Source organism: Cololabis saira, chromosome 6, assembly GCF_033807715.1.
Source record: "Cololabis saira isolate AMF1-May2022 chromosome 6, fColSai1.1, whole genome shotgun sequence".
Taxonomy (NCBI): domain Eukaryota; kingdom Metazoa; phylum Chordata; class Actinopteri; order Beloniformes; family Belonidae; genus Cololabis; species Cololabis saira.
The window spans coordinates 44,283,621-44,301,365 of NC_084592.1; the positions used below are offsets into that span (position 1 = coordinate 44,283,621).

Genomic DNA, 17,745 nt, shown 5'->3' on the forward strand with positions numbered 1-17,745 from the left:
AAATGCCTTCTCCAGATCCACAAAGCACATGTGGACTGGTTGGGCAAATTCCCATGAACCCTCGAGCACCCTGCGGAGGGTATAGAGCTGGTCCAGTGTTCCACGACCGGGACGAAAACCGCATTGTTCCTCCTGAATCCGAGGTTCGGATATACACAAGTTATAACACAAGTTATAACACAGGTTATACACAAACAACTGGGTGGAAAATGATGGATGAAATGATTATGAATGCCTTTTTGACATTATTTTGGGAGTTGAGGGAACTGAAATCCAATTGGCTTGAAAGGTGAGTGTTAATGGTTTTATGAGTATGAACAGGATATGAACCACATGCCACCAGATATTTGTAACTTGATCTCAATTACAAATCTGTAGGAGAATTTAGACAAAGTTCTCCACTTTTACCAAATTTCAGTCATTTTTGCAAATACAATGCAGTCCTGAGAGATCTGGCATGCAAGAAAGGAAATGCATACTGTGTAGTGAATGTTACAGACATAATTCACCTTATTTATTAAGGGTGGTTCTACACACCGTTCATTATTAAATGCAGCATGTTGTCCTTCATGCAACTCTAAAAACATGGTGGCATCGGGACAAAAACCTGGCATTTAAAGGATTAAAATCTTTCAATTCAATACTTAGGTCAGATATTGGTGAAAGAAATTAGCTCAATGAAAGTAAAATATAATATTAATGTATAATATGTTTTATAGTTACTTTATGAAATGCACATTTTTGCGCTAAAGGGTCAAAGTGTGAGTATTTGACACTGCACAAAATATAATAATGCATGAAAATCAATGTTGCTACTCATCATTGACATATCCCAGGCTGTAATAATCCAAAACAAAAAAATCTACTTTGCATGTAGTATATTGAAAATAATTCATTTTTTTCAGTTTCTTTCATCTAAAAACATGGTGGCATCGTGACAAAAACCTGGCATTTAAAGGGGGTAAAATCTTTAAAAAATCATGAATATTTGATATCAATACTTAGGTCAGATATTGGTGAAAGAAATTAGCTCAATGAAAGTAGAATATAATATTAATCTATAATATGTTTTATAGTTACTTTATGAAATGCACATTTTTTGCGCTAAAGGGTCAAAGTGTGAGTATTTGACACTGCACAAAAAATAATAATGCATGAAAATCAATGTTGCTACTCATCATTGACATATCCCAGGCTGTAATAACCCAAAACAAAAAAATCTACTTTGCATGTAGTATATTGAAAATAATTCATTTTTTCTGTTTTTTTATCTAAAAACATGGTGGCATCGGGACAAAAACCTGGCATTTAAAGAGTTAAAATCTTTTAAAAAATCATGAATATTTGATATCAATACTTGGGTCAGATATTGGTGAAAGAAATTAGCTCAATGAAAGTAGAATATAATAATAATGTATAATATGTTTTATAGTTTCTTTATGAAATGCACATTTTTTGCGCTAAAGGGTCAAAGTGTAACAATTTTTCTAACTGTCCCGGAGGGTTAATTATCTTGAGGATTTTTTTTGTTTTGGTCAGTAAATGGTGGCCAAACACCTTTCTAAGAAACTGTATGTAATTCTCTCCTTCAATTTGTCACCAGTCTGTACATATAAAGCTCCACTTGAAATTCTGGATAAACCTCCCATTAATTTTCCCATCCATTTCACACACACGTCTCACTTCTTGCCCATGGTAACATTGACATAGTTGGTCACAGCTCTGAAGACTCTGTCAACACGGAAACAGCGCAGCAACAGAAGTCTCTGAAAGGCTGAGAGACTCTCCCCGTATTTCATGGGAAATGGAGCCTGCTCTGGTGCATCCAGGTCAGACCACTGCAGAGAGAAAACAACAATAAACCATTAAAGGTATAGTCTGTGATCGTATTCAAAAACATGTATTGTTATACTGGGTGAATTGGTCCTTCCATCCTGAGAGTAGCCAGTGAATAATGTGTTCAGGAAAAGGAAAGAAACAAATCCGACCTCTCTGACAGCTTTAATCCTGTAAAAACTCTGACCAAGCTGTTTTTTGCGCACCGAGTGGCACGGATTGGTCAGAGGACCAGAGGATTGGCAGGGGGGAAAGAACAAATCAGATGCCTTCATTTTAAGTCCCGCCCGTCTCTCTGCTTCCAGCCCCCGTCTCCACTTCCCACGGGTCGTCTTTTGCGGTATGCGTTCATTGTTGTGTCTAAAAATGATGCGCAGTGCCCACCCAATCAGAAACGGTACAGATATTCTGTGATATTTTTTTATATTTATAAAAAATAAAATTATAAAAAAATGAAGGATCCCCATAACTTTGATTGGGTGGGCAGGACGCACGTTTGGGTGGGTACAGCCCCCCCTGCCCCCCCTAAAACCGGCCTCGCTTACAGGGGAATGAGACATGGGGTAGTTTTGTTGAAAATGTGCTGTCCAAAATGTCCTGGAAAACTGGACTCCTGCAAATGCGCGTTCCCCAAAGTTTGAGGGGGCGTGGCTTTGGACGGAGCGCTGACGGGAGGGGGAGGAGGGGGCGGGGCTTAGAGGAGGTGCCACTTTCAAATCTTGCTAGCTCTCCAAAATCAAGGACTATACCTTTAATGACTTAAATTCAAACAATTACCACCCTACAGTTATTTCTGTCCCTGTTGTCACTTACAGATTTCCAGTCAGAGGGATTTTTCTCAATGTCGTTGAGAAGAGAGCCGAACTTCTCAGGAAAGAGCTCTGCAAGTTTCACCATATCCTCCCAGCCCTGATCAGGGAGCCAGTCACACGGCTTTTTATTACTGCTTTTTTCCAAAGATAGATTACCTTTACATATGAAATTAAAAAAGTTATTGTGAGCATTATGTAACTTATTATGCTTCTGTGTCATTGTGATAATTATAATCTACTTAGATGTTTCTCTGGATATCTCACCTTTGATGAAAAACTCCAACTCCTCCTGTGGCACTTTCCCCTCAGCTTGCTCAATCTTTATGGTCATGTTAAAGGAAAAGAGCAGCTTGTGCCTCTCAAATAGCCCTAAGAATATGCAGCCGGTTAGATTGATAAAATGTACAAATATACATACAGTACATACAGGACTGTCTCAGAAAATTAGAATATTGTGATAAAGTTCTTTATTTTCTGTAATGCAATTTAAAAAAAAACTAAAATGTCATACATTCTGGATTCATTACAAATCAACTGAAATATTGCAAGCCTTTTATTATTTTAATATTGCTGATTATGGCTTACAGTTTAAGATTAAGATTCCTAGAATATTCAAATTTTTTGAGATAGGATATTTGAGTTTTCTTAAGCTGTAAGCCATGATCAGCAATATTAAAATAATAAAAGGCTTGCAATATTTCAGTTGATTTGTAAAGAATCCAGAATGTATGACATTTTAGTTTTTGTAATTGCATTACAGAAAATCACAATATTTTAATTTTCTGAGACAGTCCTGTATCTTCAGAAATGGAAGAAACATGTTTTATTCTATCAGTATTGTGTTACCTGTGCAGCCATAGTCATAAATCTTGTATGTTAGAGTGTTCATGATGTTCAACAATCTTTGTTGAAGGTCTGAGCTACACTGAGATTTCCGCAGTGAAAAGTCAAACAGCTGCAGGTAGGAGGCGAGCGAGTACTGGTACATGCTGTTAACCAGAGCCATGTCCGTCAGCACAAAGAACAGGATAGCGCCGCGCTTAGCCGCAGGTCGGTAGCCGTCTCTGAGTTGCTCGATGTCCTTGGATGTCTCTTGAGCCAACTTGAGCTTCTCAGACACCTGATAATTACGAAAGCAGACAGAGAAAAGCGCTAGCATCACCGATCTTAGTAAAAAAGTACTAATATAAAGTCAATTAGTACTAGCTTTAGCCGCACTGACCTCCACGGCTTTCGACTTTGTTTCCTCCAGCGTGTGAATGAGTTCTGTGTTATCCAACATGTTGCCTATACATGTGGCTAGCTCTCTGAGCAAAGAGTCACCGAGTTTTTTTAGCAACATCTTATTGTCACTTGTCTCTTGGATCAAACGGTGATGCAGCTCTTCCTTCTCCTTCCTCTCAAAGCCCATGATGACACTGAGGAGCTGATCCTCCAGACCCTTCAGGGTCACTGCATGGATCACAGATAGAGGACACACAAGCAATCAGACAAACTGTTCCGTATAGATCAGGGGTCGGCAACCCGCGGCTCTAGAGCCGCATGTGGCTCTTTAGCACCGCCCTAGTGGCTCCTGGAGCTTTTTCAAAAATGTTTGACCTTTTTTTTTTTCTTCTTTTTTTTCTTTTTCTTCTTTTTTTCCTCTTTTTCTCTTTTTTCTTCCTTTTTCCTTTCCTTTTTAATCACTACATTTCAACTTTTTTCTCAAAATTTTGACTTTTTTCTCGAGATTGTACTTCAACATTAATCTCGACATTTTGACTTTTTTCTCGAAAGTTCGACTTTTTTCCCGACATTTCGACTTTTTTCTCAACAATTCGACTTTTTTCTCGAGATTGTACTTCAACATTAATATCGAAATTTCGACTTTTTTCTCCACATTTCAACTTTTTCTCAACATTTCAACTTTTTTCTCAAAATTTTGACTTTTTTCTCGAGATTGTACTTCAACATTTATCTCGACATTGAGACTTTTTTCTCGAAATTTCTACTTTTTTCTCCACATTTCAACTTTTTTCTCCACATTTCAACTTTTTTCTCGACATTTCGACTTTTTTCTCGAGATTGTACTTCAACATTAATCTCGAAATTTTTACGTTTTTCTCAACATTTTGACTTTTTTCTCAACATTTCAACTTTTTTATCGACATTTCGACTTTTTTCTCAACATTTCGACTTTTTTCTCGAGATTGTACTTCAACATTAATCTCGAAATTTCGACTTTTTTCTCGACATTTCGACTTTTTTCTCGACATTTCGACTTTTTTCTCGACAAATTTCGACTTTTTTATCGACATTTCAACTTTTTTCTCGACAAATTTCGACTTTTTTCTCGACATTTCAACTTTTTTCTCCAAGTGCATAATGAAAAAAAAAAATCTTCCCCCAGTAATAACTAATATAGAAACATGCAGCATGTGTTGTCTTCATTCTAAGGCTGATACAAGACTTTTCATTTTTTGCAGCTCCAGACATATTTGTATTTTGTGTTTTTGGTCCAATATGGCTCTTTCAACATTTTGAGTTGCCGACCCCTGATCTAGATTGTTCACATTATTCAAATAAGAACTATAGTTGGAGATCTTACCAGTGTAGTTAATGACCATGGCGTTTCCAAACACTGATGGAGAGTATTTGGGGTTAGATAATTTGGTGCTAAGGTAAAGTTTAAAGTTGGGATCATAGTCCACCTCCTTGTCCCCCAGCAGAATGACTTGTCTGCCCTCTGGTCCTTTTACATTCTTCTCCAGGACATTGTCAATGACTGGGTCAATGTACTCATCCACATCTTGAAAAAGGAATGGATAGCCATACTTAATGGACATCTCTAGCTGTTTCAGGAAGTCCGGATTGTTGAAAGATGAGATCTGAGGGAAGATGGAGATCATGGTGTCAGGATCGCACATCACAAGTCGTTCCAATATTCTTATATTCACAGAGGTGGGTAGTAACGAGTTACATTCACTTGAGTAAGTTTTGGGAAATGTTGTACTTTTAGGAGTAGTTTTGAATCACTATACTTTGTACTTTTACTTGAGTAGATTTGTGAAGAAGAAACTGTTCCTCTTACTCCGCTACATTAGGCTACGTTGAGCTGTTACTTTTCTTTTATCCCTTTTATCCACGTACGCGTCAATCTGCAAAAACAAACATTTTTCCCAAAGAATCACCAAGTGATGTCATGCACTTGGTGATTCTTTGGAAAAAATGTTTGTTTTTGCATGTTTTGTCACATTTACACAGACTCAGAGGCCCCGTTTACACGTAGCCGGGTATTTACAAAAACGGAGGCGTTTTCATGCGTTTTGGCCGTTCGTTTACACGTAAACGCAGCTCAAAGCCCCCAAAAACGATCATTTCTGAAAACTCCGGCCAAAGTGGAGATTTTCAAAAACTCCGTTTTCCCGTTTGCGTCTAAACGGAGGAAAACGGAGGAAAACGGAGATTTAAGCTTCAGAACGTCACATTATGCACCAGAAACTCACCAGCGTCATGTGTGCGACCTGTGTTTACAATTAGTTTGGCCACCGTCAATATTTTCTTGTATTTTACCTGTTTAATATTCTAAAGTCACACTTAAAAGTAACTTCCCCCCCCCCCCGTCCAGCCTCCTGCTCATTCAAGCCTGTGAGCGCGTCAGCCAGCAGCATGAAGCCTGAATTATGGTTCCGCGTTAAATCGACGGCGTAGGGTACGCGGCGACGCGCAAGGTACGTGCGCGTCGCCGCGTACCCTACGCCGTAGGCTCTGCGTTAATGTAACGCGGAACCATAAATCAGCCTTAACTGGAAGTTACACACGTGTCATTTGTTGATGTTTTTCCAGGATTCTGATTGGCTTGCATGACGTTAACAGCGTATTTATGCGGGTCCGTGTAAACGAGGATTTTTTTGAAAACGTAGAGGGGAAAATATCCGTTTTTGTAAATACCCGGCTACGTGTAAACGTGGCCTCAAACACACAGTTTCTATGAATTCATGGGCTTGTTCTAGTTCTTCTGTTAAAAAAGAAAAGTACAAAGGCTTGAAATTTTGTGCTACTTGTGCTTAATTTCTTAAGTTATTATTTTATTTATTTTATTATTTATTAAAATACTTGAATTTACTTTAAGATTATTTTAATTTAAGCTATTTTTAATTTTTTATTAATTTTAATTTATTTTATTATTTTATTGATTTAATTTGTCTGAAGATGATTATTTTGTACTTTTGTCTGTTTGAATGGTTGTGTTAAAAAAATAAATCAGACGTTACTCAACAGTTACTCAGTACTTGAGTAGTTTTTTCACCAAGTACTTTTTTACTTTTACTCAAGTAATTATTTGGATGACTACTTTTTACTTCTACTTGAGTCATATTATTCTGAAGTAACAGTACTTTTACTTGAGTACAATCTTTGGCTACTCTACCCAGCTCTGTATATTCATGACAAAATAATGTGTGGTACCTTGAGGTTGTTGCTTTCCTCCTTCTTCTTGATCCAATTGAGTGCTTGCTCTTGAGGATCAATACACAGAGGAGACCGGCTCCCTCTTGTTGTGAGGATTCCATTCTGTACGGACAGTTCGTCTGGAGGCAGCCCCTCTGAGCCCCATCTGTGTGACACAATTCACTCTGTTAGCCCATCTTGTCTCTGTAGAAGGTGTTCATTGCAGTAAAAGAAATAACTAGACCAGGGGTCGGCAACCTAAAATGTTGAAAGAGCCATATTGGACCAAAAAACAAATATGTCTGGAGCCGCAAAAAATGAAAAGTCTTATATAAGCCTTGGAATCAAGGCAAATGGTGAAAGGCGAAATGTTGAGAAAAAAGTCGAAATTTCGAGAAAAAAGTCAAAATGTTGAGAAAAAAGTCGAAATGTCGAGATTAATGTTGAAGTACAATCTGGAGAAAAAAGTTGAAATGTCGACTTTAATGTTAAAGTACAATCTCGAGAAAAAAGTCGAAATGTCGAGAAAAAAGTCGAAATGTCGAGAAAAAAGTCGAAATTTTGAGATTAATGTTGAAGTACAATCTCGAGAAAAAAGTCGAAATGTCGAGAAAAAAGTCAAAATGTTGAGAAAAAAGTCGAAATTTTGAGATTAATGTTGAAGTACAATCTCGAGAAAAAAGTCGAAATGTCGAGAAAAAAGTCAAAATGTTGAGAAAAAAGTCGAAATGTCGAGAAAAAAGTCGAAATGTCGAGATTAATGTTGAAGTACAATCTGGAGAAAAAAGTCGAAATGTCGAGAAAAAAAGTCAAAATTTCAAGAAAAAAGTTGAAATGTTGAGAAAAAAGTCAAAATGTTGAGAAAAAAGTCGAAATGTCGAGAAAAAAGTCGAAATGTCGAGATTAATGTTAAAGTACAATCTCGATAAAAAAGTCGAAATGTTGAGAAAAAAGTCAAAATGTCGAGAAAAAAGTCGAAATGTCGAGATTAATGTTGAAGTACAATCTGGAGAAAAAAGTTGAAATGTCGAGAAAAAAGTCAAAATTTCAAGAAAAAAGTTGAAATGTCGAGATTAATGTTAAAGTACAATCTCGAGAAAAAAGTCAAAATGTTGAGAAAAAAGTCAAAATGTCGAGAAAAAAGTCAAAATGTCGAGAAAAAAGTTGAAATGTCGAGATTAATGTTAAAGTACAATCTTGAGAAAAAAGTCGAAATGTTGAGAAAAAAGTCAAAATGTTGAGAAAAAAGTCAAAATGTCGAGAAAAAGTCGAAATGTCGAGATTAATGTTGAAGTACAATCTGGAGAAAAAAGTCGAAATGTCGAGAAAAAAGTCAAAATTTCAAGAAAAAAGTCGAAATGACGAGATTAATGTTAAAGTACAATCTCGAGAAAAAAGTCAAAATGTTGAGAAAAAAGTCAAAATGTTGAGAAAAAAGTCTAATGTTGAGAAAAAAGTCGAAATGTTGAGAAAAAAGTCGAAATGTTGAGAAAAAAGTCAAAATGTCGAGAAAAAGTCGAAATGTCGAGATTAATGTTGAAGTACAATCTGGAGAAAAAAGTCGAAATGTTGAGAAAAAAGTCGAAATGTCGAGAAAAAAGTCAAAATTTCAAGAAAAAAGTCGAAATGTCGAGATTAATGTTAAAGTACAATCTCGAGAAAAAAGTCGAAATGTTGAGAAAAAAGTCAAAATGTTGAGAAAAAAGTCAAAATGTCGAGAAAAAAGTCGAAATGTCGAGATTAATGTTGAAGTACAATCTGGAGAAAAAAGTCGAAATGTCGAGAAAAAAGTCAAAATTTCAAGAAAAAAGTCGAAATGACGAGATTAATGTTAAAGTACAATCTCGAGAAAAAAGTCAAAATGTTGAGAAAAAAGTCGAAATGTTGAGAAAAAAGTCGAAATTTCGAGATTAATGTTGAAGTACAATCTCGAGAAAAAAGTCGAAATGTCGATTAAAAAGGAAAGGAAAAAGGAAGAAAAAAAGAGAAAAAAAGGAAAAAGAAGAAAAAAAGGAAAAAAAGGTCAAACATTTTTGAAAAAGCTCCAGGAGCCACCAGGGCGGCGCTAAAGAGCCGCATGCGGCTCTAGAGCCGCGGGTTGCCGACCCCTGATTATACAAATCACTGTATTTACCACAAATACCTGCCACCACAGTTCAAACTGATACACCGTCTTCAAAAAAACTTGAGAGTACACATTCCTTACTTGCTAATTTCTACTTCATCAGTGAGAAGACTTTCCACTTGAAAAGGCTGACTCAAGGGGATGCCTCTCTCCTCCACATCTCGGACCCAAACTTTATAAACCATTTCATTGCGTAAGTTCCAGCTGAACGCGCCTACGTAGCTCAGAAAAGCAGCCGAGATCAAACAGTCACCCAGGAGATACACACGCCGTTGCTGCAAATCATCCAGCTCTTTGGTCCACCTGAGTTGGGTAAATTATAAGAGTGACAGTTGAACACAAAAAGTGATGAAGAGAACAAGAAATTAAAGAAAGAAAAATTAACTTTTAGCCGGGCGGGTTGTGATCGTTGCTGCACATCTCCTAAGCTCACCGTTCATTTTCAGAGCTCAGGCCAGAGATGAGTTTGTCGGCAGCGATCAGCCTCCTCTCCATCACCTCGGCCTCCTCCTCCAACTGCTGCTTATTCACAGAAGCGTCTTCATACCTTTCTTTAAGAGAATAAACTTCCTTCTGGAGGTTGCTGAGCTCATTTTGAATGCGCTCCAGATCCTGTTTACTCTGAAAGAAGTCCTTCTCTAGGCGTGCCACCTAAAAAGTGAAATTTGATTTATTTTATTTTTGTACATGTAAAAAAAAAAGAAACAACACTTCATGAGAAGTTTAAGAAAACAACAACAAAACAAAGAATTTCATCCTTTAAAACTTGCTATTTTGATTTACATGTGCCAAAAAAGGAGTAAACTTATTTAGTCCTACTCTCATTCACTGATCATTTAACATGTATTTATAATTATTCACACACTGTACTCACACTGCTAAGTAACAGTATTATTATTATTATTATTATTATTATTATTATTATTATTATTATTATTATTATTATTATTATTATATACACTGTAATTATACTCACACACATACATATAGTTGAATATTTCTATATATTTGTACACACATGCCCATATATATATAAGATAAGATAAGATAAACCTTTAATAGTCCCACAGAGGGGAAATTTGCAGATTACAGCAGCAAAGGGGATAGTGCAAAAACAAGAGGCATCAATAGAAAAATAATAACACAGTAATAATAATAACACACTATAAACAGTAAACTGGTATACAATAATAATAATAATAAGAAAGATAAATAATAAGAAATACTAGTATATAAAAAGATAACAGACGGATATTTACAGATGGATATTTACATAATTGCACATATATATATATATATATGTGTATATATATATATATATATATATATATATATATATATATATATATATATATATATATATATATATTTATATGTACATAAATATACACAGATCTACCCATTCACCCAATAGTGTTATATCAGGCCCCTAAAATCCTCTTTGTACCTCGTGAGAATCATGTTTTTATATTTGTTTTTAAACTGGTTAATGGCAAAATACCTTTTGTATTTTTGCCTCTTCTAACAGCCTGTCCTAACTGCACGCGAGCGTCCGACTGTCGCGTCGCACTGCGTGGCATCGGACGCGCTCTGTCCTGAAACACTGAACGCGTTATCGGCCCCACGTTCTACCACGTTCTTTTGATTGACAGCTGAGACTCGCCTTTTAAAAGGCTGATTTATGGTTCCGCGTTACACCAACGTAGACCCTACGGCGTAGGGTACTCGGCGTACCATAAATCAGCCTTTATTCACCCGCCCGTGCGCTCCTGAAAGAAACTCCTAAAATTACTCCTAAAAGAGTAAAGGGACAAGTAAAAGATGGGTGATTACTTGTAATCTTCCTACGTTTGTACTTTCTAAACAGAAAACAAGCTTATTATTCGGTGGAATAAGTGGGGAAAAAACCGAACGGTGACGCAATCAAACAGCGAATGTAGAGAAAATCCTTTTTGGGATCTCCACAATAATCCTAAGTTTTCCATTATTCCAAATCGTCTAAGTTTTTCCTTCATCCGTGGACTTCAAGAAAACACAGGAGTCAAAGTTTCGGCTGGCATTCGTCCAAAAAATACTGTGGAGGTCCTTTATTGCAAAAAAAGTACAAGACGTCCACAGGAGAGCATTGCATGTTCCGCGGTCCAAGGAAAACTCTGAAAACTTATATCTGGACCACGGCTTATATACCCAAGTCTGAGATAAGATACGACATTTTCTATACTTTCTAGGCACCGATTTGATACATTCGTCCGAAATTTCTCATGATGTCATGATGTTACAGCTTCCCAGTTTGCCTCTCACCTTTGCCACAGTCACTCAAGGCCACGGGCTGCAAGTGCAGCGGACTTCCCCCTCCCTTACCCGTGTGTCTCAGGCCAGTGTTTTTTTCCACTCTCTCTCTCTTTCTCTCTCTACTCTCAATATAAGTCCTAGTTAAATGTTTTACTTAGGTGTTAAATGATTATAAAATATTCACATAATTGTATAAAAATATCCTCAACAGAATATTCACATAATTATATAAAAATATCCTCAACACGAACAGCGTGAGTGACCGGCGTGCGGTGTTAAATGCAGCGAACATGTCAGCATGTCAGATCATTACTGGGATTTGGGGAAAAAGCAGAGGACACGAGAAATCCGGCAGATAAGATAAGATAAGATTGTTATTATATCTTATTATCTTATCAGAACCTTCCACCTCCCTGGCGATCTCCCTCCAGCAGCTGCCACTTTATTGAGGTTCTTGTATTGAAATGACTGTTTCCTACAGCGCTTTAAATTTTTTTTTTCAACTTTCAACCGGCTTTCAACGCGAGCGACAGGAAGAAAATAGAAGCAGGGCGTGCGACAAAAGTCCAGCTCAAAACGGCGCGCCGCATCGCGTCGCTCGCAAGCAGTATAGACCAGGGGTCGGCAACCTAAAATGTAGAAAGAGCCATATTGGACCAAAAACACAAGAAAACAAATATGATTGGAGCCACAAAAAATGAAAAGTCTTGTATCAGCCTTAGAATGAAGACAACACATGCTGCATGTTTCTATATTAGTTAGAACTGGGGGAAGATTTTTTTATTCATTATGCACTTGGAGAAAAAAGTTGAAATTTCGAGAAAAAAGTCGAAATGTCGAGAAAAAAGTCGAAATATTGAGAAAAAAGTCAAAATATTGAGAAAAAAGTCGAAATGTTGAGAAAAAAGTCAAAATATCGAGAAAAAAGTTGAAATGTTGAGAAAAAAGTCGAAATTTCGAGAAAAAAAAAGTCAAATGTCGAGATTAAAAAGGAAAGGAAAAAGGAAGAAAAAAGAGAAAAAAAGGAAAAAAAGAAAAAAAAGGAAAAAAAGAGAAAAAGCTCCAGGAGCCACTAGGGCGGCGCTAAAGAGCCGCATGCGGCTCTAGAGCCGCGGGTTGCCTATCCCTGGTATAGACAGTGCAATAAAAAATAAAGCAATGGAAATGTTTTTGACGCTGACGCTCGCTCACGTCGCATGCAGTGTGGACACAGTGTAATACAAGATACTACTCAGCCATTATCAACAAAGATTACCTTCTCTCTCTTGGGTTTTATTTCCCTGGCAACCTCGCAGTAACACATGACTGCTTCAACAAACTTGAACATTCCTGAACCCGCCTTACTGATGGCTTGCATCTCCTCGTAGGTCGTGTGCATGGTCTTTAAGAAACCTAGCCAAAATAAATAGCAAAGAAAACAACTGGGAAATTGTAACATAGATGTAATGTACGTGGAAATCCCCACTAAAATATTTATGGCTGTTTTTCTCTTACTTTTGACCTTTTTGACCTGGCCAGTAGTTATGGAATCACAGTCCATTTCCATCAATGAGCGCAGGAAGTTGGCTTCTGACATCATACCTTTGGCCGCTAGCCAGCTGATTTCTCTGTGGCCACGTATCACGAGGATACACTCGCAAACCATCTGCACTTGTTTGGGTGGCTTAACAAAAGACCTAAATGTTGAAAAAAGTAGTCGCAGTTAGCTACTGTGAGGAGACTTATCAAGACATAACTTGTTTCTTTTTTTTGGTCTGGGACTTTAAAGTAAAGCTTTAGTGACTCGTGTTTGAACTTTCAACGATATCAAACTGACCGTATAATGTGTTTTCCTTACAGTACAGGTATCTGCTTTAACCCTTGTGCCGTCTTTGGGTCAAGGGGGGGGGGGAGGGAGAAAAGAAGGAAGAGAGAAAAGATGGAAGGAAGGAAATAAGGAAGTAAGTAGGAAAGGGAGTAAGGAAAGGAGAAAAGATGGAAGGAAGGAAAGAAGGAAGTGAGGAAGAAATGAGAAAAGAAGGAAGTAGGAAAGGGAGTAAGGAAGGGAGGAAAGAAGGGAGTGAGGAAGAAAGGAGAAAAGAAGGAAGGAAGTAGGAAAGGGAGTAAGGAAGGGAGGAAAGAAGGGAGTGAGGAAGAAAGGAGAAAAGAAGGAAAGAAGGAAGGAGGTAGGAAAGGGAGTAAGGAAGGGAGAAAAGATGGAAGAAAGGAAGGGAGAAAATATGGAAAGAAGGAAAGAAGGAAGTGAGGAAGAAAGGAGAAAAGAAGGAAGTAGGAAAGGGAGTAAGGAAGGGAGAAAAGATGGATGGAAGGAAAGAAGGAAGTGAGGAAGAAATTAGAAAAGAAGGAAGTAGGAAAGGGAGTAAGGAAGGGAGGAAAGAAGGGAGTGAGGAAGAAAGGAGAAAAGAAGGAAAGAAGGAAGGAAGTAGGAAAGGGAGTAAGGAAGGGAGAAAAGATGGAAGGGAGGAAAGAAGGAAGGAGGTAGGAAAGGGAGTAAGGAAGGGAGAAAAGATGGAAGAAAGGAAGGGAGAAAATATGGAAAGAAGGAAAGAAGGAAGTGAGGAAGAAAGGAGAAAAGAAGGAAAGAAGGAAGGAAGGAGAAAAGAAGGAAGGAAGTAGGAAAGGGAGTAAGGAAGGGAGAAAAGATGGAAGGAAGGGAGAAAGGAAGGAAAAAAGGGAGAAAAGAAAAGAAGGGAGGGAGGAAGGAATGGAGAAAAGGAAAGAAAGAAGGGAGGGAAGAAGGAAGGAATGGAGAAAATAAGGAAAGAAGGAAGGAAAAGCAAAGAAGGTAATAAAGGAATGAATGACGAAAGGGAGGTAGGAAGAAAAAGGAGTAAAGGAGGGTAAAACAGGAGGAAAAGAGGAAGGGAAGAAGGAAGGAGAGAGCATGGCAGGAGGAAAGAAGGATAGAAGAATTGGGTCATTTTGACCCAAAGACAGGACAAGGGTTAAAGATGACATCAATCATGGATTAATTCAGCTGCATCTAATAATAATAATAATACCTTTTCTTTATAGGCGCCTTTCTGACACTCAAGGTCACCGTAGAGATTAAATCAGGTACGAAAATGACTATACTTTAATGCAAGGACAGTTGGACATAAAGGTACAGACATGTGTTCAGGCTTTCCGCCTATCAGAAGAAGGAAAGCCTGAAAAGATGAGTTTTTTGTTTCGATTTGAAGTGTGGAAGCCCAACATCGCCAATTATCTCAGCAACAAAATATTAAAATGATGTTTTGAGGGAGGAAAAGATGTTACCGGATATCTGCGACATCAGATTTGTCCAGGTTTTGCAGGGCATTGCGGGCAGTTTCTAATGCTGGCAAAGCTTCAGCCAGGGAACTCTCAGCTTCTTTTTTCTCCACAGCTATGACAGCGTTCTGCTCCTCGATCTCTTTAGCTTTCATTTCAGCCAGAATCTTTTTCTCCTCAGCTAGAAAAAGAAGTTACTGATAAGTGGTATTCCATATATGTCTTGTAGGGGTGTAACGATACACTAATCTCACGATACGATACACGACATTGAGGTCACGATAACGATACGATATTATAGCAGTATTTTTTTAACAACCTTGAATGAGGAACATATGACTGGAAAAAAATGGTATTTTATTTGAAAGACACAAAAAACAAAACAATACTGTGCATTTGCCTTATTGTTCCAGTTTGTAATGCTTTATAACTGTTTAAGTTTTAAAGAGAAAGCCAGGCCAACCATTTTCCACAAACTGAACTAAAAGTAAATGTCAGGTTTGCATTATGATCTTCAGTTTCAGACAAGTACAAATATTTTGCCACAAACTGAATAGTTTCTCTCATGTATGATTTGACTTTTTTCTTTTCCAGAAATGTAACAACTAAAATTAAATAAATAAATAAAAGTAAATAAATACATTCAATTTTACATCATAAAAAAGATTGATTCATGCTCACCTTATAAGTGTAAGAGGAGATTTATTTTTGTTAAGAAGGTTATTTTGGTAATTCAGGGTTCATATTTTATAAATCTATTCTTTATATTCTGATGTAAATCAGGGACTATAATGACACTAGTCAGTTTATCTGTAGTGATTAGTCTGTTCTATTTCGTCCCTACTGACCGCCAGGCGGTGCTGTAAGCACTGGATATCTCCCCTCGCGCATGCGCATGTCGAGTACAATACCAACAATGTCACGTCACCCGTGACCCCTGCATGACCCCCGGAAGGGGTATATCTTCCGGGGTCAAGCATGGGATCGGCTCCTCATTCTTCTCGCATCGCGCTGAAGTACAGGACGGAAATAGAAGGCTGGTTAAAAGCTTCTTCCTTTCCTCCCTACAACCGCCGGCCTCTGTGCAGCTTCGTGCCGTAAGGTAGGAGTAACGATCTCTGTCGTCCTCCGAGAGGCTGTGGCCACGCGGTATTTATTGGTGTTCGTTGCGGCGGCGGCGGCGTCTCCCCGCCCCGCCCCCCTGGGCCAGCTGGCAGAAGGTAAGCTGTAGGCTGCGCCCGACACCTGAATATTATTCTGTGCAGTTATTTTTTCTGCAAAAAAAAAAAAAAAAAAAGAAGACAGAAAAGGATTATTATTTATTTATTTTTTTCCTAAAAAAAAAAAAAAAAACAACACCTTTTTTTGTCCTTCTTACAGCCGTGGTGAAGGCCACGCCCCTCTCCCACCGGCACACTTGTGGTGACGGCAGCGTTTCGCTCCCTCTCCCACTTTATTAAAGTGACAACATTATTTTTTTCCTTGCAGATTATTTTTTCTTTAAAAAAAAAATAATAATATAAGAAAGGAAAAGAACAGCGCCTTTTTGCCTGTTTTGCGGCCGTGGTGACGGCAGCGTTTCCGCTCCCTCTCCCACCGGCTCGTTCAGGGTGACGGCAGCATTTGCTCCCTCTCCCACTTACTGATGTGATATTGTTATTTTTCCTTGCAGTTATTTTTTATTTTTTTCTTGAAAAAAAAAAAAAAAAGGGAAAAGAAACAAGAGAGGATTGTTCTCTTCTTTTTTGAGTAAAGACGCCTTTTTTGCCTTTTCTCATAGCCGTGGTGACGGCAGCGTGGCCCTCCCCTCTCCCGCCGGCATATTGGCGGTGACGGCAGCGTGCTCGCTGTGGTGACGGCAGCGTTTCCGCTCCCCTCTCCCACTGACACACCCATATTGACGGTAGCGTGGCTGCTCCCCTCTCCCACCTGCATATCGGTGGTGACGGCAGCGTGCTCGCTGTGGTGACGGCAGCGTTTCCGCTCCCCTCTCCCACTAACACACCCGTATTGACGGTAGCGTGGCTGCTCCCCTCTCCCACCTGCATATCGGTGGTGACGGCAGCGTGCTCGCTGTGGTGACGGCAGCGTTTCCGCTCCCCTCTCCCACTGACACATCCGTGCTGACGGTAGCGTGGCCCTCCCCTCTCCCGCCTTCATATTGGTGGTGACGGCAGCGTGCTCGCTGTGGTGACGGCAGCGTTTCCGCTCCCCTCTCCCACCGACACCTACGTGGTGACTGCAGCGCGTCCGCTCCCCTCTCCCACCGGCACATCCGTGGTGACGGCAGCGTGACCGCTCCCACCGACACATTCGTGTGGACGGCAGCGTGTCCGCTCCTCTCTCCTGCCAGCACATCCGTGGTGACGGCAGCGTGTCCGCTCCCTCTCCCACCGGTCCCTGTGATGGAGCGTTCATGCCCAGGGTGCATGGCCTCCCTGGATCCTGCGGTTGACCAGGACCTCTGCGTGTCATGCCTGGGCCCTGAGCAGCCGGGGCCGTCGGCCAGCCTCCCCTCATCCCAGCCGGGGTCTTCGCTGAAGCGATCGGCGAAGAGAGTGGTGGGGGCCCCCAAACGACGGCGGATGACGAGCCAGCTCTCCTCGAAGGTAGATCGCTTGGCTGCCGACATGGAGCAGATGAAGGCGCTCCTCCTCAATCTGCAACCTGGTACTGGCCAGGTGGAACCTGCCGTGCCAGAGTTTGCTCTGGGGTCGCCACCGCCGCTGCCAGAGGACGCAATCTCCATTGCAGCCTCGGCGAGCCAGTTCAACGTGTCATCAGGGGACCCGGCCTCACAGCGCTCGGGGTTCTCCTCGCACTCATCTGCCCAGAGCTCTCGGGAGGGGACGGTTTGTTCCTCCGTGCAGAGCATTATCCGCACTGCCCTGGCACACTTGCAGCTGGATGCACCGCGTGCGGAGGTGGCCTCTAGCGCCTTCCACAGGCGCAATCCTTCTCCGGTGGAATTCACCATTCCGCCTTCGTCGGATTTTTTGA

General features: G+C 39.7%; 1 protein-coding gene across 1 annotated transcript in view; it reads right to left on the reverse strand.

Annotated features, from left to right (window-relative positions):
• The window catches only part of dnah10 (dynein axonemal heavy chain 10), a 92,442-nt gene that overhangs the window by 12,946 nt on the left and 61,751 nt on the right, over positions 1-17,745 (reverse strand). Inside the window, 12 exon segments of the mRNA XM_061722965.1 lie at positions 1,684-1,838; positions 2,650-2,804; positions 2,913-3,017; positions 3,495-3,768; positions 3,871-4,100; positions 5,236-5,515; positions 7,095-7,242; positions 9,283-9,504; positions 9,635-9,852; positions 12,749-12,885; positions 12,988-13,169; positions 14,752-14,926. Coding sequence (XP_061578949.1) covers positions 1,684-1,838; positions 2,650-2,804; positions 2,913-3,017; positions 3,495-3,768; positions 3,871-4,100; positions 5,236-5,515; positions 7,095-7,242; positions 9,283-9,504; positions 9,635-9,852; positions 12,749-12,885; positions 12,988-13,169; positions 14,752-14,926 — 2,281 coding nt within the window.